Source organism: Poromitra crassiceps (assembly GCF_964638095.1).
Source record: "Poromitra crassiceps genome assembly, chromosome: 3".
NCBI lineage: Eukaryota > Metazoa > Chordata > Actinopteri > Beryciformes > Melamphaidae > Poromitra > Poromitra crassiceps.
This window is the reverse complement of record NC_139625.1, coordinates 49,364,155-49,388,851: the sequence shown is the minus strand read 5'-3', so window position 1 is coordinate 49,388,851 and position 24,697 is coordinate 49,364,155. Positions and strand designations below refer to the sequence as shown.

Below are 24,697 nucleotides of genomic sequence, written 5' to 3'. Positions count from 1 at the left end.
CACTGACGACGTTTACACACAGTAAATATCTTATTCTGAAAAAGACAATATCCCTACTACGCTGTTTACATGGCTAATGAAAATGAATATTCCACTAATATTCCCGTCTAATGTCAGTGTTTTGCGATATTTGTGCATATCCAAAAACCTGTTGCTATCCAAGTCTTTCATAATGGTTAAAAGTACTGTAGATGTGTTTCTCCTTCTGACTAGAAATGTGGGCTTTTATTTTAGCCAGCATATCTGGCTAGTTGGTTTGTTTACAACACACACATACTGTAGCTGGCCATAAACAGGCAAGAGGCTGTGTGTCGCAAACTGCGGTCAAAACCTACATTGAGACGGATACTGTATTCCCAATGAGCTCTTTACATGTCCAAAGAATGCTCAGAAAACCGAATAATATCAGCATATCCCACGTCTTAAACGGAAAATGCTACATTCGGAATAAGGCCTAACAGAATATCCAAACGGAATATGCTGTTTACATGACCCGTATCAAATTTGGAATATTGTCATATTCGGAATAATAGTGTAATATTAGTGTGCCTGTAAACGTAGTGAGTGTTCCAATGGAAAACAAGTATCAAAGTACTGATACTGCAATCTGGGCACCCAGAGTCTATCAGTATGATGATGAATATGACTCTCGGAAGCTTTTTTTTGCAACAGCGCTGCCACCATTTTGGCTTGAAAAACACCTCCTTGCCCCAATGGGACCACAGCAGAACGTTAATCAGAACCATGACAGCCAATCAGACATAGCCTAGTCTCCAAAATGGCGGATTTGCTTTGCGGTGATGTTGCAATGGAACAACCTATTGACTGTCAATGGAAGTTCTTTGACAGTACTGACACTGGGTCCAGTGAGGTGGTGTTGGGGTGGGAAAGCCGTTGTTCCTGACTCACACGGTAGTCATGAGTTTGAGCGAGCCGGACCTGAACCTCAGGATCTTCTTCTTCAGGTTGTGAGAAGCTTTGATCTTCACGAAGGCCTTGGCCTGAGTCGGGGTAAAGTCCCGCCCACCCGGCCCGGTCCCAGCCTGGCCCCGCCCCTTGCCTGTGGCTCCGCCCCCTCCACTCTCCTCTGAGTCGCCACTGCCACCACTCTCGCCATCGGACTCTTCGCTCAGGCTGGACTCACTGTCTCCAAAGCGGTTGGCGGTGTAGTTGGACCTCTCATCCTCGCTGGTGTCCACGATGGTGGAGTGGAAGAGTGAGGCGCACTCGGCCGAATACTCTGAGTCACTCCCCGCCACGTAGGCATACGGGCTGCCGAGCTGCTCACCTGAAGGGAGGTGTGTGCCGCCGGCCGTCTGGCTCAGCAGCTCCCTCCTCTGACGACGCTGAGCGCGCCTGAACGCCTCATCGTACGGCACCTCCGTGATCGCCCGAAGCCTCCGATAATCATTCCGTTTGTACCTGGGTTTGGCCACGACCACGACCGGCTCGCGTCCGCGGTGATGATGGTTTCCGTGGTGATGGCTGCCGCTGTAGTGGCGGTGGCTTCTGTGGTGATGTTGCCTGGTCATGTTGCAGCGGCCGCTGGTGACACTGGTCACAGTCGAAGCGGCGTGTTGGTCCAGGACTTGGCCCTCTGGGATGGATGCGGGGATGCGTTTGTTTCTGGAGGCGGATGCGCTGGGCGCACCGCCAGATGCTCTTTTAGAGGCTCTGTAGTGTGTGGAGGCTGCGCCCTCTGAGAGGCGGGACGTCCTGGATGTGGACCCGTGGTTCTGTCTCTCTGATGCCGGCTCACCCAGCTCAGAAGCCCAACCCGCCTTCCCCGCCGGGGCGTTCTTCACCTTGACGACCTTCACGTTCTTGCCGCCGGCCTTCCGCAGCTTGACGTTCTGCCGCTGCCCAGGGATGTACTCGGTGTTGACCATGTGACCCCCCCTTCCTCCTTCATCCTGGCTCTGGGAGGAGGAGCCTATGCTGATGAGCTCCAGCACCGACCTATCACCTTTCCCTGTTTGGCCGGATGGGACGGGCTTGGGGCTCTTTTTGGGCATGGCCGACTGAGTTTTGACGATCTGAGGTGATCTGAGAGGAGGCTCCTGGCCTGGGGGACAACATGGCTGCTTGGTTTGTTTAGGGGAGGAGTTGGCCTTGGGAATGCCGAGCTCCTGGTAATCCTTCGCTGTGGATGGGCCTTTCTTTTTCAGCAGACTGTTCGTGTTCATGTGACCGTTGCTGCTGACAGAGAAGTCATGTTGGACGCTGTTATTTAGAGGGTATCCATTACTGACAGAGTAGCCATTCTGACTATTTGCCAAGTCACTGTTGTTCATCTGGAAGCCATTTTGTACCATGTCACTGTTAGCAGGGAAGCTATTTTGGGTCTGGCAGTTGCCGCTGTCTGGCTCCTCCCGTCTGCTCTCCACAGACCACTGCCTCTGAGGGGAGGAGGAGGCTCCGCAGGCCAGCTGGGAGGGTCTCAGCTCAGACCCCCTCAGAGTACCCAAACCAGGACCCTGTGTAATCCCCAGACCAGGACACAGACTGGCCTGCCTCCCACACAGACTGGCCTGCCTCAGGACGCTCTTGGTGGGGTCGGTGTTGATGCTGGTTCTGGGCCGGCTGGTTCTGATAGGTGCCACCCTGCGCTGCAGCAGGCCGTAGATGTAACCGTCCAGACGCTTGTGGAGAGGAGTCAGGGAGGAAGAGGAGGAGACCGGCCAGGAGGAGCTTTGAGGTACCAGAGGAACCGAGGGAACCAAGGTGAGAAGAGGGAGAGGTTCTGGTTTTAGTCCTTCCACACAAGTTCCCCCGCTTTTTGCCAGTCCCTCGTCTTTGCCGCTGCCTCCGCCCCCCAGTGTCTGGAAGAAGGCGGGGCTGTGGACGGCAACGGCGTGTAGTGGGCTCGGGTAGCGGTACACATCGCTGCCGCTCCGGGCCATCAGAGGGCAGTGGAACCTGGACTGGGCGTCGGCCGTGGGGAGGACAAGGGCGGGGGGGTGCGGGGCGGAGACCGAGCGACGGACCGTCCCGGAAGAAGACTGGTCATCCCAAAGTCCTCCAACCACACCTTCACACTCCAGACAGCTCATCCGCTCATCTGGAGAGAGAGAGAGAATGTTGTATATTGTATATTTACATTTTATATTTTGTTTGTTGTGACATTAGTTTTGCTTCTTCAAGGTTTGAAACGTCTCACTTTGGGAACAGACCTCTCTGGTCCCAATTCAGTTTTAAATTCCTTCTCAACCTGACAACAGTCTATCGCTGCCTGTGCTCTTACCTACTGTAGCTAAACTGTTCACAGTGAGTTAGCAACTTACGAAGAACGCTAGTTTGAGTACTGTAGCCTTCATCTACGCATCCTCTTCTAGAAGAGAGGATTTTTCAGTACCGTACCTTCACGCTGAAGGAACTTGGAGTAACCCCCTTTTTCCTAGCAGGATTGCTCACCGGCGTGAGATTGTCGAGATACAAGCTATCGTCACCTTTGTGAAGTTTAAACCATCTTTTGACAATTTGGGTTTACTTCCTGGAACAGTAGAAACTTCATCTATCGTTTCACCTTTGGAACACCAGAGTTTTGGGACGATAAAACCTTTTCTGCAGAATTGGTGTTATTTCCTGGAGAAACTAACAACAACTTTCATCCGCCCCGCATCTGGAGTTTTATCGATATGGCTGGCACTAGCCATGCACCGCTACTCAGGCGCGGACTGCATAATCGGGCACGTCGGGCAAATGCCCGGTGGCCTAACTGCGGGCATTTTTTTTTTTTTTTTTTGGTGCCCGCAGTCAGGCCACTCACTGAACAGCAGGCCAGGCACCGCCTAAAAACACAATTTCAGACGGACAAGCCCGTCTTTTATTGTCACACGGTTACACATCAACACATGCACGGAGGGCCACAAACACACACAGGCTGACGGTGGCCGGTGAAATTTGTCCTCTGCATTTAACCCATCCTGGCTTTGTCCTTTCCTCCGGGGGGCAGGCCAGGAGCAGTGGTCGCTTTCTCGTACAGCGCCCGGGGACCGACTTCGGATGTTGTCGTCACTGGTCGGATAGTCTCGCTGGCCAGCCTCCTCTCCCTTCCGTCCGAGGAGTCTGGTGCCACAGGTCTCCATAACTGGGATAAACCCTCCCCTGCTCTACTCTGCTCTCCCATTGGAGGCGTCAGTTTCAGTGGCAGCCGGATGTCCGCTCCCCGCTTAAGAAGCTCTGTCATTGGCTCCGACCATGTCAATCAGAGTGGCTTCCGCTCCCTCCTCCCTGTGTGTTGCTGTAAATAGTCCCCTGCCGCCTCAGGGAAAACAACAACGCTAACTAGCTAGCAAGCTAACGGCAGAAACCTACATGCTAGCTCGTTGCTACATGATGAAAACGGCAAGTTGGATTGTTTGAAACTATTTTCCAAGGGCACTGCCGCTAAGCGCCACCCATCGCAATCCCACTATGGAGACCTGCGGCGCCAGACTCCTCGGACGGAAGGGAGAGGAGGCTGGCCAGCGAGACTACTGGTCGGATGACGATGACGATCTGATCTTCTGCATGTTTTTAATGGGGGGGGGGGGGGGGGTTATATACGGACGAACCCCCCTGGGGGAGCACGGGGAGAACATGCAAACTCCACACAGACAGAAAGGCCCTTACGACGAGATACCCCACCTGGGCAGTAGGCACTGAAGATATGGGGGGAACACAATGCCTGCAGTGTCCCAGGCGAGAATCGAACTCAGGACCTTCTGACTGCGAGGCGACAGCTCTACCACTGAGCCACCGTGCTCCCCTACTGGTTTACTAGTGGTTTTATTACTTTATTCAGGGTTAAAGTGGGTGCATCTCATTGTAAAATTGGACTCGGCTCAAATTGGGCTTCAAACGGCCCAAATTGGGCTTCAAACGGCCCAAATCGGGCTTCAAATGGCCCAAATCCAGCTTCAAACGACCCACATTGGGCTTCAAACGGCCCAAATCTGGCTTCAAACGGCCCAAATTGGGCTTCAAACGGCCCATTTTTCGCCACCGCCCTTCGGATGCCGGCACACGCGTCGGCCCGTATCAGCCTGGCCTGCTTGGTATCTAATGCCCGGCCTGAATTATGATCCCAGTCCGCCCCTGCCGCTACTAGCAAGGGTCCCACCCCGTCCGCACCCAGTGCTCCAGTTGGTACCATGCTAGCCAAGCCCTGATGTCCCGGAGAGGCCGCTAGTACTGCCCTCGTCCACCGAGACAGCACTTAAAACGTTTATCCAAAAACTGCTGCTTAAGGCACCAAGGACCCCTCACTCGCTCGCCCGGATGAGGAGGGGTGGAGCTGGGCAAGGGATGGGATGCTAGCCCCCGGCTGGGCCCCCAGCCCGAGCTAGCTCCAGAGCCTGACACTTCTTCCATGACAGGGGGACATCTCCCAGCTGCACTCCATGGGACTGCATCGGTAATGTTTACCTGGTTTATGCTGAATGATTCGCACTCCGCAGCCTGGACTAAACGAGGTGAGCATTTCGGCTATGACGGTTGTTTTCACAGACTAGCATCTCCCGGCTGCACTCCATGGGGACCGCACCGCGAAGCTTGATCTGTTATGCCGTACCACACTCTGCAGCTACAGCTAGTGGGAGTGGCCGTACCGACATGCACCGCCGGTCCTACCGCGCTCATTCACCGGATGGACCCATGCCTTGTAGCCTCCAGGCTAGTGCTTCTCACAGGGTAGAACCTTCCTTACCAATCATTAACGTTACACGGTAAGTGGGGCGAGCTACCTGGCTGGTAAACAACGTTTAGCGCGGACTGGTTCGACCAGATCAAGCTAGCTTTAGCTACTGGCCCACGATTCTCAACTGAATTAACGGCTTCCCTGTGAAACGAGGTTGCGTGGTAGCTCGCTAGTCAGGGGCTTTACGTTAGTAAGAGCTAACATAATCGCCGATTGCTTAGTGTTTTGGTTAATCAAATGCTTGAGTAACTTTGCTAGCTAGCTCTGAGGCTAGTGCCAGGAGCCTCAGCAGGTATGGTAGCCATTACATTGCTTACAGCTCAGGATGTTATTTAAATACAGCGCTAAGCTAACCAAATTAGCTGACAGCCCTAACCAATCTGGACGATTGGTTAATTTTGGCACAATAGAAACAGGAGGCGCTGGCACACACTCATATTGTCGTAACACACCTAACCCAGGCTCGGTTTTACAGGGGTGCAAATGCACGCATTGCACCCTTATTTTAATTGTCTGCATGCTCAGTTGAAAAGTTTTTTTTTTTTTTTTTTTTTTTTTAATAAATGCCACAGCTGCACACTTACTGTTTAACTCATTGAGTGCCAAGGACGAGTATAGTCATCAATTCGAATAGTAACGTAGAGTGCCAAAGACGACTAAAGTCGTCAATTGCGTTTTTTGATGGTGGGACGTGGATCAAAGCCTCGTGCATCTCCTGTAAAAATATTGTAGCTATTGAAGGTGTATAACCTATTTTACGGACCCATTAGGTGGCGACAGTGCTCTCCAGATTAGAGAAAGTTGAGGAAAAAAAGCCCCGTGATGAAAGAAAAACCGATGCATGAGCCAGAGCGGCACAGATTGCTCTGGCTGCCTGGAGCCAACGTTAGCGGCGAACAGCAGTCAATCCGCTCCCACAAATGAGCCCCTCTGTCTCTGCTGCATAGTTTCTCCACACGATTAGCCGCCAGAAAATAAAACCAAAGCCAAACCATTCTCATGAGAATGGTTTGGCTTTTCAGTGTCGCGCTGGGAGCCGGCGCACAAGGCTGAGCACTCCGAAAATAGACTGGGTGCAGCGCACTTTGAAACGCGCAGCAGAAAGCCTATAATCGGACGCAGCTTCATCCCAGCTCACAACCGAAAACCCAGAAACGCAGACGAACGCGAGCCCAATCCAGACTCCCCCGACGAGTGGCCGCCATCCGAACGTGGATCCGTAAGGCAGCAGAGCCTGCCATAGCAGGCAGCAGAGACTCGCCTGACACACGCAGCAGCCAGCAGAGCGAGCAGAGCCACCAGAGACACTCCCACGGAGGAGGAGTTTGGAGTTGAGGGGGGTGTGGGTGCTGTTTATTGAAGGAAATTACTGTTCAGATGTTTCAGGTCAGAAAATATTAGCTTCAGAGTCAGTGAATGTGCTTGAAATGCTTCATTTCACAAAAGGCTGAATATCTCAGCTTCTAATTTGAAACGCCTGTTTTTGCTGAAAACAACCTATCTTCTCCGGCTCATAACTAAAGAAGGGGGGCACGGTGGCTCAGTGGTAGAGCTGTCGCCTCGCAGTCAGAAGGTCCTGAGTTCGATTCTCGCCTGGGACACTACGGGCGCTGTGGTTGTGTTCCCCCCATATCCTCAGTGCCTACTGCCCAGGTGGGGTATCTCGTCGCAAGGGCCTTTCTGTCTGTGTGGAGTTTGCATGTTCTCCCCGTGCTCCCCCAGGGGGGCTCCTCCGTATATAACCCCCCCCCCCCCCCATTAAAAACATGCAGAAGATCAGATCGTCATCGTCATCCGACCAGTGCCGACAACATCCGAAGTCGGTCCCCGGGCGCTAGTGGCTGGCACTCAATGAGTTAAACTTGAATTATAATTGTTGTTTTTCTTTGTTCTTTGATGTGAATTTATGGCTTTTTGGCACCTATATATAACCTTTTAAGGTTGAGATAATTGTATTATCAATATATGGTCAAAATATTTCAGTAAAGCACTTGAAACACTTGAAATATTCTTGCTTGGCTGGTATTCTACCTGAAATGATGGTAAAATGCATTATTTTTAGTAAAATAACATGTCAAATTTTCGGGTCGGCCCGTGCATGTGCACCCCTTCCTATCTAGGATGCATCCCTAGTCATCTTGTTCTGGAACCGGCCCTGACCTAACCAACTTAGGTTTTGTGATAAACGGGGAAAAGAGCAAGCTCGTCCATCTTTCCTGACTCTGGGTGTGCCTCTAGAAACAACCCAGTCCAGGGAGGTAGTCAGACGCCAGTCTGTGGAGATGGGGTGCCGTCCATGGGAACCAGTCTGTGGGGGGCCGCTGGAACACAGAGGACCAGCGCGCCCACATCAACTTTCTGGAACTCAGGGAAGTATTTCTCTCCTTGATATACATCCTCCTGTCTATCAGGGGACATCACATCCTCGTGAGGTCGGACAACACAACGTGTGTCGTACATAAACCGCCAAGGCGGCTTACGCTTACTGAAGTTGCACACCTTGGCTCACAAACTGATCCTGTGGAGCTGTGCACAGTTCCTCTCTTTGAGAGACACGCATGTCCCAGGAGCCCGAACTGAGGCACAGACCTGATGTCTAGAGGTGGGCCGATTTACGGGGAGTGGGCTCTCCACCCTGATAGTGGTTTGAGGGAGACCTGCCCAGAGACCTGACTCTCTGGGCCTGGCCCCTGAGTGGCTAGATCTCCCTCCTAGGGTGCTTGCCACTATCCAGAACCGTAGGGCTGCCTCCACCAGAACCTTATCTGGTCAGAGGTGGAAGCTGTTCCAAAATTGGTGCTGGCAAAGGGGTCACGGCCCTTATCTTTGTTCTGAGAAGGTCATTCTGACTTTTCTCCAGAGCTTAATTGGCTTAATTGGCAGAGCTTAAATTAAGATTAGATTTAAATTAAGATTCTAAATATAGCTGAATGCCTTGGTTTGACCAAGTAAAACTATTTTTATAAGCATTTTACGAGATGGAAAGAATGGAAAGAAGAATGAAATTGCTTGGCTCGTATGCCTAAACCGGAAGAGGGCGTGACTTTGGCTCTCTATACTGTAGATGTTCTGCCAGAGGGGTTTACGTTGTCAACTACGAGGCAGGTCCCTGATTGGCCGGTTACATTGTAATTTCAGGAGATCAATGTGGGCGGCTGTGAGGTCACCTGATCAGGATGGTTTAACCCGGCCTTTTCATCACAGCAGTAGCAGACAGAGTAACAGAGTGACAGAGCATTGCAACAGAGTATCTCCTACCTGCGGACAGCAGCCGTCCATCAGCATCACAGAAACACTCACTGAACACCGAGTTAGAGGAGTTAGAGAGAGAGCCCGATGCCCCATCGCTCAACTCAAAGAAACCTGAGAGACAGAGAGAGAGATTTGAGATTTTACAAAAAATACTTTATTTACATTATCGCATTAGGCATATTTACATACACATCAGGAAAAAGTTGTAATCACATAAACTTCTACAATAAGAGAAGTTCTTAAAGGGATAGTTCGGTTTGTTTGAAGTGGGGTCCTATCAGCTCGTAAGATACACTAACTCAATTAGGTACAGTGGTCTTGAAGCGGGGCGCAGTGTCGAACGAGATCCGGCACCCAGAGCAGCAGCCTCACCAGCTTTTTCTCTGTAAGTCCTGGGGGTCAACAACTAAAACGTAATTTAGCACCTAAAACAACGCCCACCTAAACAAATCGATATCTGTGTACATGCACGCTCTATTTTGACAATTTTCAGCGCTTTACTTTTCCGCAAAACAGCAGTTTCATTCGGCACTGCTTTTTCTCCCAACCGTACAACTACCGTATTCCTCCGCTAAAAGCCTGCACAGAGCCGCAGCACTGGATTACTCCGCAGTTATTTGGGGGTATTTTATTTCTCTCGGTTTGTTAGTGAAGACACAACAAATAGAATACACGAACGAAAATATGAGTGATTTTGATAGCGAGGATGATATGCCATTCACCTTGGTGACAAGAGGATACAATTATGAACCAGAGAGAGTAATATACAGAAGAGGTACTTTGGCAGAGAGTGAACAGGCAGAGAGATGCGCCTGCTGCCTAAATGCCTGGGTGCCCTGCAGACCTTATTCACCATTCCCATGATAAATTGTGGAAAACGTCCCAGACCAGAGAGGCCAGGTGACTTGTTGTCTCTAAAGTAAGTCAGTGTTTTATCTCTCTTCTAAGCCTTCCTGTTTTGTAAACCGCGGCTCTGTGCTCTGTGCTAGCTTTTAGCGGAGGAATACGGTAGTTGTACGGTTGGGAGAAAAAGCAGTGCCGAATGAAACTGCTGTTTTGCGGAAAAGTAAAGCGCTGAAAATTGTCAAAATAGAGCGTGCATGTACACGGATATTGATTTGTTTAGGTGGGCGTTGTTTTAGGTGTTTTAGGTGGCTAAATTACGTTTTAGTTGTTGACCCCCCGTACTTACAGAGAAAAGGCTGGTTTGGGTGCTGCTCTGAGTGCCGGGTCTCGTTCCACAATGCGCCCAGCCTGCAGACCACTGTACCTAATTAAGTTAGTGTATCGAACTAGCTGATAGGACCCCACTTCAAACAAACCGAACTATCTCTTTAAGTAGTAAAATTAAAGATATTCATAAGAAATTAGACTGTTACTATGAAAATATTTAGGAATTTCACTTAAGAGCCTTCTTAAGAAGTTCCTAAATTTTCCTCTTATGTAATTTCTTCATCATCATCCTTCGGCCACGTGAGTGGATGGGATTCCATCATTTCTTAAGATCCATCTTAAGGTCTGTCTGTTTCTCCAGGGACAGTTCAGCTTCCCAGTCAGAGCAGGAGCTGCCCAGTGAGACCAGTCTGAACCCAGTATGCTCTGTCTGGTGTACGAGATGCCACGTCTGTTCAGGGTCCTGCGCATACAGATGACCTCACGACGTCACATAATTTATGATTGGCTGTAGCTACTTCTTGAGAACAGCCATCAGCGTAAGCGAGCAGCTGCCAAAACAGTGATGTTAGCTAGATAGCAATTCGTCCATGTTAGCAAGCTAATGTTCTCCAACACCATTGACTGTTTTAGTTGGCTAATGTTAGATAACGTTAGATTGCGTGCTAATGCGGACGGATTGCTAACGTTATCTAACATTAGCCAACTAAAACCACAATACCACAATTTGTCAGTCATTTTAATGTACTGTATGTGTCACTTTAGACCAGCGTTTATTGTGGTAGCAACACAGTGGTATTAGCTTTTCTGCAGACAGTTTCATGGTTTCATTAGCTACAAGCTAAGACAAAGGTCCCTCCATAGTACGACCGATAGTACAACCGTCAATTTCCCCCCGACATCAGTCACACTCTCTGGGGTTGACCTGGCTGGTAAATCGACTAGCTATGCTAGCTAGATAGCAATTTGTCCATATTCGTAAGCAAGCTAACATGATCTAACATTGGCCAACTAAAACAATCAATGGTGTTCAATGTTAGATAACATTAGTTTGCTTGCTAACACAGACAAATTGCTATCTAGCTTACATCACTGTTTTGGCTGCTGCTCACTCGTGCTGACAGCTGTTCTCAAGACGTCGCTACAGCCAATCATGTGTGATGTCGTGATGTTGTGATGTCAACTGTATGCACAGGACCCTGAACAGATGTGGTAGCCAATCATAATGTGTGATGTGGTGATGTCATCAGCCAATCATAATGTGTGATGTGGTGATGTCATCTGTACGCACAGGACCCTGAACAGATGTGGCAGGCCGACACATCTGGTACTGAACTGGACCTGCTGGGTGAAGCGGGTCAGGTACCTGAGCTGGGCCGGCTGTCCGTCTCCTGGTCATGTGACGCCTCGGGGTCATGTGATTGGTCGGTGTCCAGCCGCAGGTCGCTGATCTGACGATCCAGCTCCTGTAACTGACTGATCAGACCAGCATCACGCCTACGCAGACAGTTCTGACACACACATTGGAGAGAGAGAGTCTTAGTATCTGAATAATGCACACTTTAAATAGCAGGAAAACACTGGGCCAGACTTTACACCAGGTTTTTGGTGGTCAAGTCCAAGCGCTTTCTGCTGCCTCAAGACAGCAATGCACCTGACCACACTTCATTTTAAGACCAATGTGGGCACACAGATGAGTGCAAGTACATTTGCTATTTAAACAATGTGGGCGCTGGGCGTGAACATGACAACTGTGTCGGTCAGAAACTAGAAATAGACCGTTGTGCTGTGCTTTGTGGAAGATGGAGCCCTCAGACAGTCAGTTATTCCCCTACTGCAGCTTCTAGCAGAATGTGTTAGCAGAGTGAGTTCAGTTCAGAGAGTCTGCAGCTTCTTCTCATGTTTACATAAAAAGCTACTCTGATGGAGCAGAGAGCCAGGCTGAGCAGAGAGGCAGCCTGAGCAGACAGACAGGCTGAGCAGAGAGTCAGGCTGAGCAGAGAGACAGGCTGAGCAGAGAGGCAGCCTGAGCAGACAGACAGGCTGAGCAGAGAGTCAGGCTGAGCAGAGAGACAGGCTGAGCAGAGAGTCAGGCTGAGCAGACAGACAGGCTGAGCAGAGAGTCAGGCTGAGCAGAGAGACAGGCTGAGCAGAGAGGCAGCCTGAGCAGACAGACAGGCTGAGCAGAGAGTCAGGCTGAGCAGAGAGACAGGCTGAGCAGAGAGTCAGGCTGAGCAGACAGACAGGCTGAGCAGACAGATAGGCTGAGCAGAGAGTCAGGCTGAGCAGAGAGACAGGCTGAGCAGAGAGACAGGCTGAGCAGAGAGTCAGGCTGAGCAGAGAGTCAGGCTGAGCAGACAGACAGGCTGAGCAGACAGACAGGCTGAGCAGAGAGTCAGGCTGAGCAGACAGACAGGCTGAGCAGAGAGACAGGCTGAGCAGAGAGACAGGCTGAGCAGAGAGTCAGGCTGAGCAGACAGACAGGCTGAGCAGACAGACAGACTGAGCAGAGAGTCAGGCTGAGCAGAGAGACGGGCTGAGCAGAGAGTCAGGCTGAGCAGAGAACCAGGCTGAGCAGAGAGACAGGCTGAAGTCTTGGGAGTCTGTAGAGTGGCTGACTGACGTGCTGCTACTAATTTCAACCTATCAGTTACCCCCCCCCCCCCCCCACACACACACACACACACACACACCCCTTCCCCCACCACCCCTCCCTGAAGGGCTGGGAAACAATTTGGCCTCAAACCCGCATGTTATGCAGTGCTGCTCGCATCACGAGCCAGCCGCATTCCAGGCTGAGAGCAGCTGGGACGGCCTGGGTTCACCCCCAGCCAGTAACACGGTCTCTACTGGTTTCTACTGGGAGGTGACAGCCAGCCAGTAACACGGTCTCTACTGGTTTCTACTGGGAGGTGACAGCCAGCCAGTAACACGGTCTCTACTAGTTCTACTGGGAGGTGACAGCCAGCCAGTAACACAGTCTCTGCTGGTTTCTACTGGGAGGTGACAGCCAGCCAGTAACACTACCCAGCAAGCAAAATTACGTCATGATAACGTTGTGATGACGTCTTTCAGTGACGTCCAGGACATGGCCAAATCACATGCCGGTTTGGGGGATGATTTAGACGTCTATGCGGGAACGTCAAGCTGACGTCGAAATATGACCATTACCATGAATGGGCATGTTCACGTATTCTGCTTTGTACAGTGTATATTCATCAGCTTTATACATAAAGCTATAATTATGTCCAGATTAACAATTGATGCTACATTTTCAAAAAATATAATACTGCCAGGAGTGGGATTTGAACTCAGGATCTACAACTTACCAGCCGGCTATTCTACTGTTTACTGAAACATTCTGCTGTAGCCTGCCTGTTCAAGAGAGGCACTGCTGGCTGGAATCTGCCTTACATTGTTTTTTCTTCCAAAAAGTTTCTTTCGGGCAATGTTGACACCAGTGCATGTAGCCTACTGGTCTGTCATATCATAGAGCAATATCACAAACCTCTCAATGCTGTGAATTGGATTTTGATGTATCTCATTTGGTGCCATGGTCAATGTCTACAAGGCCTCTGTGAGCTGTGGCAGAACTTTCCAGGTTGCCCATGCTGTTTTTTTTTCTTGCCATGACCCACAAAGCTGGACACACCCAGTTAGAGCATGGAACATGCCTTTTCAGATCCAAGGCCCTTTGAAATCTCATGTGCTGCAAGGTATCTGAAAATGTTCCCTGTTCCAAATGCAAGCCAAAGTACAGTACCTTCTTTAAGACTTTGCACCACAGAAACAGCTAGCACAACAACATCTGTATCAAGAGTACAAGAAACAGCTAGCACAACATCTGTATCAACAGTACAAGAAACAGCTAGCACAACAGCATATGTATCAACAGTACAAGAAACAGCTAGCACAACAGCATCTGTATCAACAGCTACAAGAAACAGCTAGCACAACAGCATCTGTATCAACAGCTACAAGAAACAGCTAGCACAACAGCATCTGTATCAACAGTACAAGAAACAGCTAGCACAACAGCATCTGTATCAACAGTACAAGAAACAGCTAGCACAACAGCATCTGTACCAACAGTACAAGAAACAGCTAGCACAACAGCATCTGTATCAACAGTACAAGAAACAGCTAGCACAACAGCATCTGTATCAACAGTACAAGAAACAGCTAGCACAACATCTGTATCAACAGCTACAAGAAACAGCTAGCACAACAACAGCATATGTATCAACAGTACAAGAAACAGCTAGCACAACATCTGTATCAACAGCTACAAGAAACAGCTAGCACAACAGCATCTGTATCAACAGTACAAGAAACAGCTAGCACAACAGCATCTGTATCAACAGTACAGGAAACAGCTAGCACAACAGCATCTGTATCAACAGTACGAATCAGTATCTTCTGATGGCCGTGAAGTGCAGCATGTGAAACATGGAGTAATTCCTACTTTCCGCCTCCACATGGCTGCGCATGGAGACGGAGAGGATAAATCCTGGAGTGATGGCTTGCATATAACTGCATTACCATCTGTGATGACGAGTTGCTTTTCATACCTGTCAAATGAGTTGAGCAGGGCCTCAGACAGGAACTTGAACAGTTCTGTCTTGTTTTCATCAACACACCTGCTGCTAGTTTCCACATCTGGGGATTATTTAACCAAGTCCCGCAAGAGTCTCACATCAGTTGAGAGTTGAGAGCTCAGCTGCAGTCGATCAAGCCGCCATGTTTCGCATGGAATAAACACCATGGATATTTATCTGATTTAGAGAATATGGACGATGCATTTGAATTCAGTGGCCGCCTGTATTTATTTTAACCGGACTGACGTCATAGGGATTACAAACTGAGGAGCGGGGGGAACAGGGAGCCTCTATCTCTACCAATGTGACAGACAGCAGACAGAGACAGATGCGTTCGGAATCGTTCACTCACTCACTATTCCCATATAGTGTTCACCATATAGTGTTTACCATATAGTGTTCACCATATAGTGTTTACCATAGTGTTTACCATAGTGTTCACCATAGTGTTTACCATATAGTGTTCACCATATAGTGTTTACCATAGTGTTCACCATATAGTGTTTACCATATAGTGTTTACCATATAGTGTTTACCATATAGTGTTCACCATAGTGTTTACCATATAGTGTTCACCATATAGTGTTTACCATATAGTGTTCACCATATAGTGTTTACCATATAGTGTTTACCATATAGTGTTTACCATATAGTGTTCGCCATATCGTGTTTACCATATAGTGTTTACCATATAGTGTTTACCATATAGGCTAGTGAACTATATGGGGAATGATCAAAATGAGTTTCGGACACTAGATTTTTTTCCTGGAGATCATTGCGTCACCAGATGCGCTGGGTATTCATGTGTGGAAAAGGAAGTGACGGTGGCTTTTCGTCACTTCCGCTTTCCTTTTCCGCGTCCATTTTGGCTATTTGCTAATAACGTTAACGCATAAACACACTGCATAGAAGACGTCAACTCGTCTTACATTAACAGGGGGAAATTACTGGAAAGTCGCAGTGCAAGTTGTTATTTAGACTGTACACAGTGGAGCACGGACGCGGAAAAGGAAGTGACGGTGGCAGGAGAGGGGCGCTGTACAGGAAGCTGGGAAAACGGTAGGGCTGTCCCAGAGTCTATTTTTCAAATAAAAATTGACTCTGGGTTCCCAGATTGCACGGCTCCTGACCCGGATAAATACACCAGAACTGCGCCGCGTCTTCAAGCGTCCAGTGCCAAGGCCACGCCCCTTTTTAGGGGAAACCCACCATAGTAAAAGACGGTACAAGAAGCCGAAACCACTTCAAACAAACTATTTAAAACGGTTTAATTTTATAGAGATATGCCGAAGAGTTGCTGTGTTGTTATAGTTTCACTAACAAAAAAACAAAAAACTGGTCTGCGATAGAGTAGGGGTGACACCGTCAATGCATGTACCCTGGTGGAAACTGGATACAGCGTTCATATAAGGCAAGTACCTCATGTCGATGTATCTTGCGCATTCTATGGCCAGCCGAGTTGAAATATATTGTCATGTCATGGTGTCTTTGGGTCATTTATAAACTAAATGAATTCTGTTATTTTCCTATAGATGTTTTTGGTACTGCTATTTTACATTGAAGTCAATGCGAGTGGCTTGTGTTATCCCGTAAAAAGGGGCGCGGCCTTCATGTTTTGCAAATTACCCGGATGTGCTGGTCTGGTCTATGATACTGGCGGTGTTACACTCAACTATGAACCCCATAATGATTTAGTTTCCCCTTCCGGTCAAACTCGCCCATGGGCACAGCTTTTACCGTAACACCGGTGTGAGAAAGATTCACCCCGCTATTGAGAGGGAAGCCCCAGTTGCGCGTTCGTCTTGCGCGGGGGTAGCCTACTGTATGTCAGGAGCAATCTACCGGCTGAAATTTATGGCGTCAAGAGTTTAGGAACTGGATTACTAATTCCTGAGGACAAGTGACTTGTGGACGTGTTGCGTGCCGTGCAGATTGCGTGGTGAAAACAAAATCTTTCACGTTTGAGTGACAGGCTGCCCCCCCGCTGTAATGGAGTCCAAAAACCCGTATCGATAAAAGCTGCTGGACCAGCGTTTGAGTGCCATGGCACTGTGCTATGGACCTTTTCTGATGGGAGATTGTTGCTTTTTTCTGCTTCCTGGTTTTGTTAGACAATCGTGGTCGATCCTGTACACCTTTAGACATGCTGTACTATTTCACAAGGTGAGTAAGAGAGCCATCTATCACATGACAGTGAAAACACTAATTGCCGTCCAGCGACGTCAATGGCGGGGAAGCGTTGTCTGGTAGACGGCAATGGTGGGGAATTAGTTAAGTTGTGGACCAGTGATGTCATTCATGCACAAATGACAGCGAGATGTGAGATTATGCCCCTTTAAGAAAACTAAATATCTCGAACTTTTTCAATGCAATATGGTTTTAATAGGATAACTTGGTAAGAGCATCATGAGTTTAATTTCTATAATCAGTTTCAACTTCAGTAAATTCAATCATTCCGTACAAATTCAGAAAACCTCTCAAAAGATCTGAAGTCAAGACTTTAGAAGTCAAGTCCCAAATCACCAGAACACAAGGCAAGCCAAGTCAAGTCTCAAGTCTTCTCTTCATGCAGCCAGTCAAGTCTCAAGCAATTAGAACTGGTACTCATGTCCAAGTCATGTGACTGGAGTCCTCGCCTCAGTCTGATCTGTTCATGGCAGTGTTGTAGTTGAGGGAGTCACTATATCTCGAGTCCCTGTGTTTGAGTCCGAGTCCGTCACCTTAGAAGTAGACTCAGTTCTCAGTCTCTATCCGCGTCGTTCAACTAGAGACTGAGAGCTTTCTCCAGCTTTCATTGTTAAAACTAGGTGGAAACGATTTGAAGAGTAAAAAAAATCTGCATCGCATCACAGAACCAATCCAGAGTCTTTAGGGCGGGGCTTCATGCAGAAGGGGTGGTGACATGCAGGAAGTCGTGTGCTTGTAAACGGATAAAACAATCAAATAATGTAACATTGGCTTAGGACATAAATTTTCAATGTTTTAAAAAGTTCTCTCCGTGTTACAAAGTTATTGTCTATCTCCAGTTTGTTTCACTACGGAGGATAGTGAAACATAGTAGTCATTTCCCGTAACTTGACAAAGGGGCGTAGGTTTGTTTAGTGGCCGTTCTTGCCTCTGTTCAAACTATTTTTCACTAAAAGTTCCCAGACGGTTGGTAGGTAGAGATCTCCAATTGTCTGGGAGCCGAGACTACGGTATACCTTTGAAGAGTCCGAGTCTAGTCCAAGTCAACTCCCCATTATTGAGTCCTGCCCTTGCACGAAATTGAATAATGTCACCTAATAGAGCTATCAATATCTGATGGCCTATTACAAAAAAAACCTGAACAAAAACAAAAATGTATCTATTAACAAGTCCATGTCCTGAAAATGGGTCCAGGACTCGAGTAGACTCGAGTGTTGTAGTCTGAGGGGCCCTTTACACGAGGACAGTTTCTGTAAGAAACGACACAATAGCGTTTCCTTCACACCTTTTCCTTCACACCTTCTCGGGCTTCTCCCCCGTTTACATGAGCGCTGTCGAATTTTTAAAACGCTGTAATGTACATGCCAGGTCGCTAGGTGGCAGTGTGATGGTCAACGGGGCATTGCTCGTCGCTCCAAAACTTGGGAGTGCCGGGTCAGCCTATAAATACTTCCGCAACTTCCTTTCAAAACATTTCTCTCACAGCAGCGGTAAACATTGAACAGAATGGCGAAAGCTAAAAGCAAGTCCGACTACTTTGTTTGGACGGAGGAAGAGGTCGAGTTGTTGCTACGCACAAGTCGGGCCTACAAAACCACCAAAGAGCATGAGGGTGTAGATTGGGAGACCGTGCAGACGAAGTATGCAGACATTTTGTCAGAGTTCATCAACCTATATCCTGCACGAGATGAGGAAGGCACCAGCTTCCCCCACGACAAAGCCGAGATTTCCAAACATCAGGTGGCGTCAAAACTTAAGGCGATCCGGGGGAAATTCAGACAGGCTGTAGCCGCACAACGACGGAGCGGTTACGGCCGAGTTGTGTACATTTTCTTCGAGCTGTGCAAAGATATCTGGGGTGGGTCGCCAGCCACTACCAGCATTGAGCATGGCATCGAGTCAGAGCAGCTGATGGAAGAGACTTCTTCCACTTCAACTGACCAGGGAGCAAGCCCAACTGACCAGGGAGCAAGCCCTGAAACCGAAGAAGCTGACGAGGTCGAGGCGGCCAACATTGGGACCAGAAGGGACCTTATTCAGGTAGATTTGGCTCATTATTCCTCCCGTTAGGCATTGCGTTCCTATGTGCCCACCAGTAGCAGGGGACAAAGGGGGTAACGTTATGCCACAAGCTAGGCCCCACAGCCTACATGAACACAACACAAGTTGTGTTCATCACTCGTAGTCTAAATAATTATGTGGTTACATTGACTCAAGGCTACAAATGAATAGAAATACTGTTCTGTACTTCATGATTAGCTGTCCATGGTTTTCTGTATTGCTTTTGTGTAACACTTTGTGTGTGGGACATAAATCACCCTATAAAATGTAGCCTATCTACTCTGGTTTGTTTATGTTTGAGTTGTTGCCTCTTAACGATAAATGAAAATGTTTATACTAGTTTCTTTCTGGAAGCTAATATTTCCATTGCCACATTTATAACAAACAAATGAATTAATGTACATATTTTCCCTCTGCTCTTTTCAAGACACGGCTCCAGAACCACCGAGTGGACAGGCTGAAGCGAAAACTTCGCACCGACCCGCTGCAGGCTGACCTCGACCTGAAGAAGAAGATGATGGAGATAATGGAGGAGTCTAGAAGGGACAGCAAGGAGCGGCAGGAGAGGCTAGACCTCGTCATGACGGGGCTACTTGGGACATCACAACAGATGAGCAGTGACTTCCACATGCTGGTGAGGCACATGATGGTGCAGCAGCCATATGGACATGCACAGATGCAGCAGCCCCTTGTCCCAGCACCCAGATTCATGAGCACACCGCATCAACCTCCGCCTACCCCATATGGACCCACACCACCTACACATGACTCTTACACACCCGCCCGTCCAGCGCCGTACTCGTACAGACGTGCACTGCTTCGGGAAGAGCCAGAAGATGTTTAGGCTTCCGTTTGGTTTTCTGTTTGAGTTTACATTTGATTGCTGTGTTTTGTTTCCTTTTTTTTGATTGGTTTTTACATTTAAAGCTTTTTTTGTTGTGTGACATTAGCTCACGTGTCACTCAGTGTTATTTTATGTGCACATTCAAACTGACACTTGCTGCTATGCTTTTACACACATTTGCACATTTTTGAGCTGTTTTTTATTTTATTTTTTGTGATAGTTGAATTGATTGTGAAGTGATTATTGTTGCAATAAAAACACATGGCAACAAGTAGTTGCAGTTCAACAGATTTGTCTGAGTACACTCAAATGTAGGGTCCATATAGTTATGGAAAATTATACCTCATGCCTTACACAAAAATCATAGTGGTTTTAATATGACATGGAATAGCTAGATATTCTTTAATGAACACACAGCCAGGCTGGTAGAATTTGTTTCCAGTACAGTTCATACATGAGCCAGGTACTACATTCAGGGGGGTGAACTAGTCACCGCTGTACTGCTTTGTTACGCTTTGTATTGAATGAGTAGAGTACCCATTTCTGAAGGAATGCAAGCCTTTCTGCATGTGAACACACGACACTTATGGTTTACAGCTGTAGGCTATAAGCTGCTAGAATATCTATTGCCATGGAAATGACAAAATGGTGGCCAATCAGATGTACAAAGGCCAGCAATATGGACAAGCCCATCTGATTTGCACCTGCATGCATCCCATTGCATTGTTAGTCTCAGACGTGGGGGGTGCTACGTCTGACCACTGCAGGCACTTTGTGTATATTGTGTTTCTATAGGCTATTTTATGGCTGTGTCATTGGTTTGCTGTAGGCATATTTTGGTTGTTTTTTAGATTTAATTCTTCCCCCTGTAGCATCTAATTTCCCCCCGGGATCACTAAAGTGATTCTCTGCTTCTGATTATGAACGCACAAAAAGGTGTGGACCGAAGCAGCTCAGCAGGCAGTTAGAATATCAAAATACAAAAATGAGCTACTTGGAGTTTACAAGTGAATAGATTTTAATCCACCTGTGTGGACCGTAGACATATATATACATATATAGGAAATGTGGACTAGCGTGTGTGTCTTCAAGTTTTGTTTACACCCAAAACCATTACCACAGAGTGGACAAATGCATTTTTTCTCACCTAGGCTGTGTGGACTACCATGTGTGACTTCAAGTGTGCATGCAGTGTATGTCAAATATCCACCCAAGGCAGAACCCATGTCACAATAAAGCAGTTGAGTATGTACAGTGTAGCCTGCCAATCTGCTCACATATTGCACTGGTTAAATAATTCCTCATCCATACTCGATGACCTCATTGGCAGGGGCAATATTGGCAGTATGTCTCTGGACAAATCACATTAACAATCCAAACAGAATCACATAAGATTTATTACATTCTGTAGTCGCAGAATAATGTCACATTTGCTCACATACATTTACTACATTACATAGTACATTGGTCCCGCGGAGCCCCACAGCCAAAGTACCATTGAAGCGACAGTAAACAGTGTGTATTGTGACTCTTGAAAAAAAGGTAACAAAAAAAGAAAAAAATATATATACATAGCTAGCCCTATATAGCTAAAGTACCATCTGAGTGACAGTGGACAGTCTGTAAACATTGTGACTCTTGCAAAAACGGTTGAAAAAAAAATATATATATATATCTAGCCCTATACAGTTGCAGAGCGTAGTGTCCACCCCTTCCTCATACTGGTTAAAAACAAATGGGCTTCAAGATATTCTTCAGTTTGACCATAAGAAAAAGAAATGTTTATCAAGAACAATCAACCCAACAGTCTAAAAAAAAAAAGAAAAAGTATCACACACTATAGTCAACATTAACAATATGCACCAAACCCATTGAACAAGCTTGGTTATTGTTACTGTGGCAGGGATCAGGGATCGAGGTACTTTGTGAGTATTCTCCTCACTCTCTTTCCGCGGGCCTCATTACAGTCAGTGGCATAGCAGTTGCTCTGTGTGGGAGGCTGGACATCATGGTCAGTTTGGACGGCTCCTCGCTCTGCACAGGTGTCCACAGTCTCCTTACACATCTCACAGTAGTTGTGCAGGACAAAGCAAGCATAGATCACATTGGGCAGGTCACGCATGTTTATGTCCATAGGTCTCCTCAAGGCTCCAAACCTGCCCTTGAGCCGCCCAAAAGAACACTCAATTACCATGCGGGCCCTACACAGAGACAGTCCAAAGTACTGTTCAGATGGGGTCGAGCCACCATTGGAGTACTCTTTCATAAGGTACGGCAGTAGTGGGTAGGCAGGGTCACCCAGAAGAAAAATGGGTATGGCCTCCTCGTCGTCCACGATCTGCTTTTCCAGAGCAGGGATCTTCCCAGTCTTGAAACAGGTGTTCACCCTGGAATTGGCAAACACGCGTGCATCGTGCACACTCCCAGGCCACTGTATGCAGACAGACATGAATCTGTATTGATAATCACATACAGCCTGGACATTCAGGGAATATCTGCCCTTCCTATTGATGTAGTCAGTGGAGCTGACAGATGGCTGTTTGATTTCAATGTGGGTCCCATCTACCGCTCCCAAGCATTGTGGCATTCCATGCTCACGTTGAAATCCAGCAACTAGCTCCTCAGCCTCAGGCACAGTATAAGGCAGCTTGATGTATTTTGGGCCCAGGTACTTAGTTATTGCTTTGCACGTTTCCCTAACTATGACTGAAACAGTCGGTCGTGACAAGCCAAAGGAATTAGCAGCTTTGCTTAGTCTTCCCTCATCATTTAAATAGTACAATGTGCAAGCTACCTTTTTCATGACTGGAACCGGCGCTCTCATATTAGTAGTTACACCCTCGATGTAAGGGCGCAGTTCCTCGCTCAGGGCAACAAGAGCGGCTCTGGACATTCGGAAGCTCTGTTTCCATGCTTCCTCGAGGGCCACGCCATTCACAAAGTTGTCCCACCAACTGCTTGACCTACCGGGGTTTGTCCAAAAGCGTCTTTCGGTTACCCTCCGCTGACGTAGTGGTGGAGCGTCGTACAGTATTTGCATACTACGCATATAATCCATTCCGTGTACCTCCTCAGAATACTCTTCGATAAGGCGTAGAGCTGCCAGTATTATCTGGATCTGCACCCGCAACATCAACGAGAGCACAACCATAAGATCCATGTCTGCTTCTCTTCGTGTTGTTTCCGGACTGATGTTGTTGTTCTGTAACCCGCGCACGGCTATGACGTAATCGCGTGTGTCGCGTGTGCAGGCACGTCAGAGTTCCTGAAATGTGCCGTCTTCAAGCGATTACATGGAGCGCTCAGCGGGAAGCGTCACCAAGAATTCCACTCTGGAGGGTGGTTTCAAAATGTGTCGTTTCCTAAGCGCGAATTTGCCGTCGCCGTCTTAACGGGAGGCACAAACGATAAAATAATTCCCCGTTTCCATAGGAAACCGTCCTCGTGTAAAGTGCCCCTGAGTCTGACTCGACTACAACACTGGTTCATGCTAAGCACAGCCACAGACAGAAAGTCTCCTCAGTTTGTAGCTTCTGCGTGTGTGTGTGTGTGTGTGTGTGTGTGTGTGTGTGTGTGTGTGTGTGTGTGTGTGTGTGTGTGTGTGTGTGTGCATGTGTGTGTTTGGTGTGTCAGGTAATGACACCCACAGAACATCTTCTCACCATGTTAGATAATGTGAGCTGTTAAAGTGGAAGCGCGTGTGTTTTGTTTGTGTGTGTGTGAGGGTGTGTGTGTGTGTGTGTGTGTGCAGTGGGTGTGTTTTGTTTTAAGCAGCTTAACTCTGGACCGACTGAGGACCTATAACTGGGGCAGGGGGAGGGGAATCAGCTTGTAAAAGTAAATTTTGGTCAGAACCCCCCCCCCCCACACACACACACACACATATCACCCCCGCCATTACCCGATCTCCTCAACTGGCCACAGTGCATGGGTGAGCGGGTCCGCCATCTTGGATAGCTACGTATGGCTACCCCACTTGGACAAACCATATTAGCATTTTGTTTGACTACCCAATTTGCATCCCCTGGTCGGTTTGTTTACTTAGCGGTAGTTATCTGAAACATATAAAGGATGTTTTTTTTGCTGGCTAATGAGCTAGCTACCTAATGTGTGTAAAGTTGACAGACTACTTCGGGACAAAAATCGCAGACAGAGATTGCCCACTTGCTCCCTTTTATAGATAGATAGATAGATAGATGTTGAATTCAACAGCTATTTTACCAATGAAATTAGCTAGCTGTGTATGTGTTTGTAACTCCGACCATCTCTGATTTAAAACAGTGTGAACTGACTCAACAGAAGTAGGCTGCGGGTATAAGCTCTGCCATATCTGTCCTTATTAGTCGGAAATCCCCGCCCATTCTGTTTCATATCTGTGTGTTTTCTAACTCCACATCGCTACGTGAAACAACAACCTCAGAGCTAGCAACCTACACACTGACAATGGCAAGTTTTACTGTTTTATGTGTTGTTTTCCTTTGCGGGGATTTCAACATAGTCTGGTCAAGCGAGACTAGCCCCCAGGTGTCTGCATTGAGAATCAAGCTTAGTCTGTGTTGAGGCTACAGGACAAATGGCCTGATATGGCCCCAGGCGGGGTCAGAGGTGACATCATCAGTCTGGACCTACCAGCTGTTTCCTCAGCAGGAGGATGTTCTCCTCCAGCAGCTTCTCCTCCGACTGAACACTGTGAAGCTCCCTCCCCGAGCTCTTCGTCTCCTCTCTCCTCTCCTCGTGCATTACGCTCTGGACCAGCAGCTCATGTCTTTGTCTCAGGAGGTCCAGTTCTCCCAGTCCAGACAGAGCCGCCTCCAGACGCTCCCGGGCGCCGCACATGCGCTCCGGCGCCTCCCCGTCACCAGCGGACAGCGCTCTGTCCCGGGTCTGGCCCGGGTCCGGCTC

At 48.0% G+C, this 24,697-nt stretch overlaps 1 protein-coding gene across 1 annotated transcript; it reads right to left on the bottom strand.

Annotated features, from left to right (window-relative positions):
- Window positions 1-905: 905 nt before the first annotated feature.
- On the bottom strand, window positions 906-24,697 carry dact1 (dishevelled-binding antagonist of beta-catenin 1; the record flags this gene model as incomplete). Its single annotated transcript, XM_083634271.1, has 4 exons — window positions 24,425-24,697; window positions 11,472-11,616; window positions 8,939-9,043; window positions 906-3,061 (listed from the first exon to the last, which is right to left on the bottom strand). The coding sequence occupies exons 1-4, from the start codon at window positions 24,629-24,631 to the stop codon at window positions 906-908; spliced, it is 2,613 nt and encodes an 870-aa protein (XP_083490397.1). The 5' UTR covers window positions 24,632-24,697.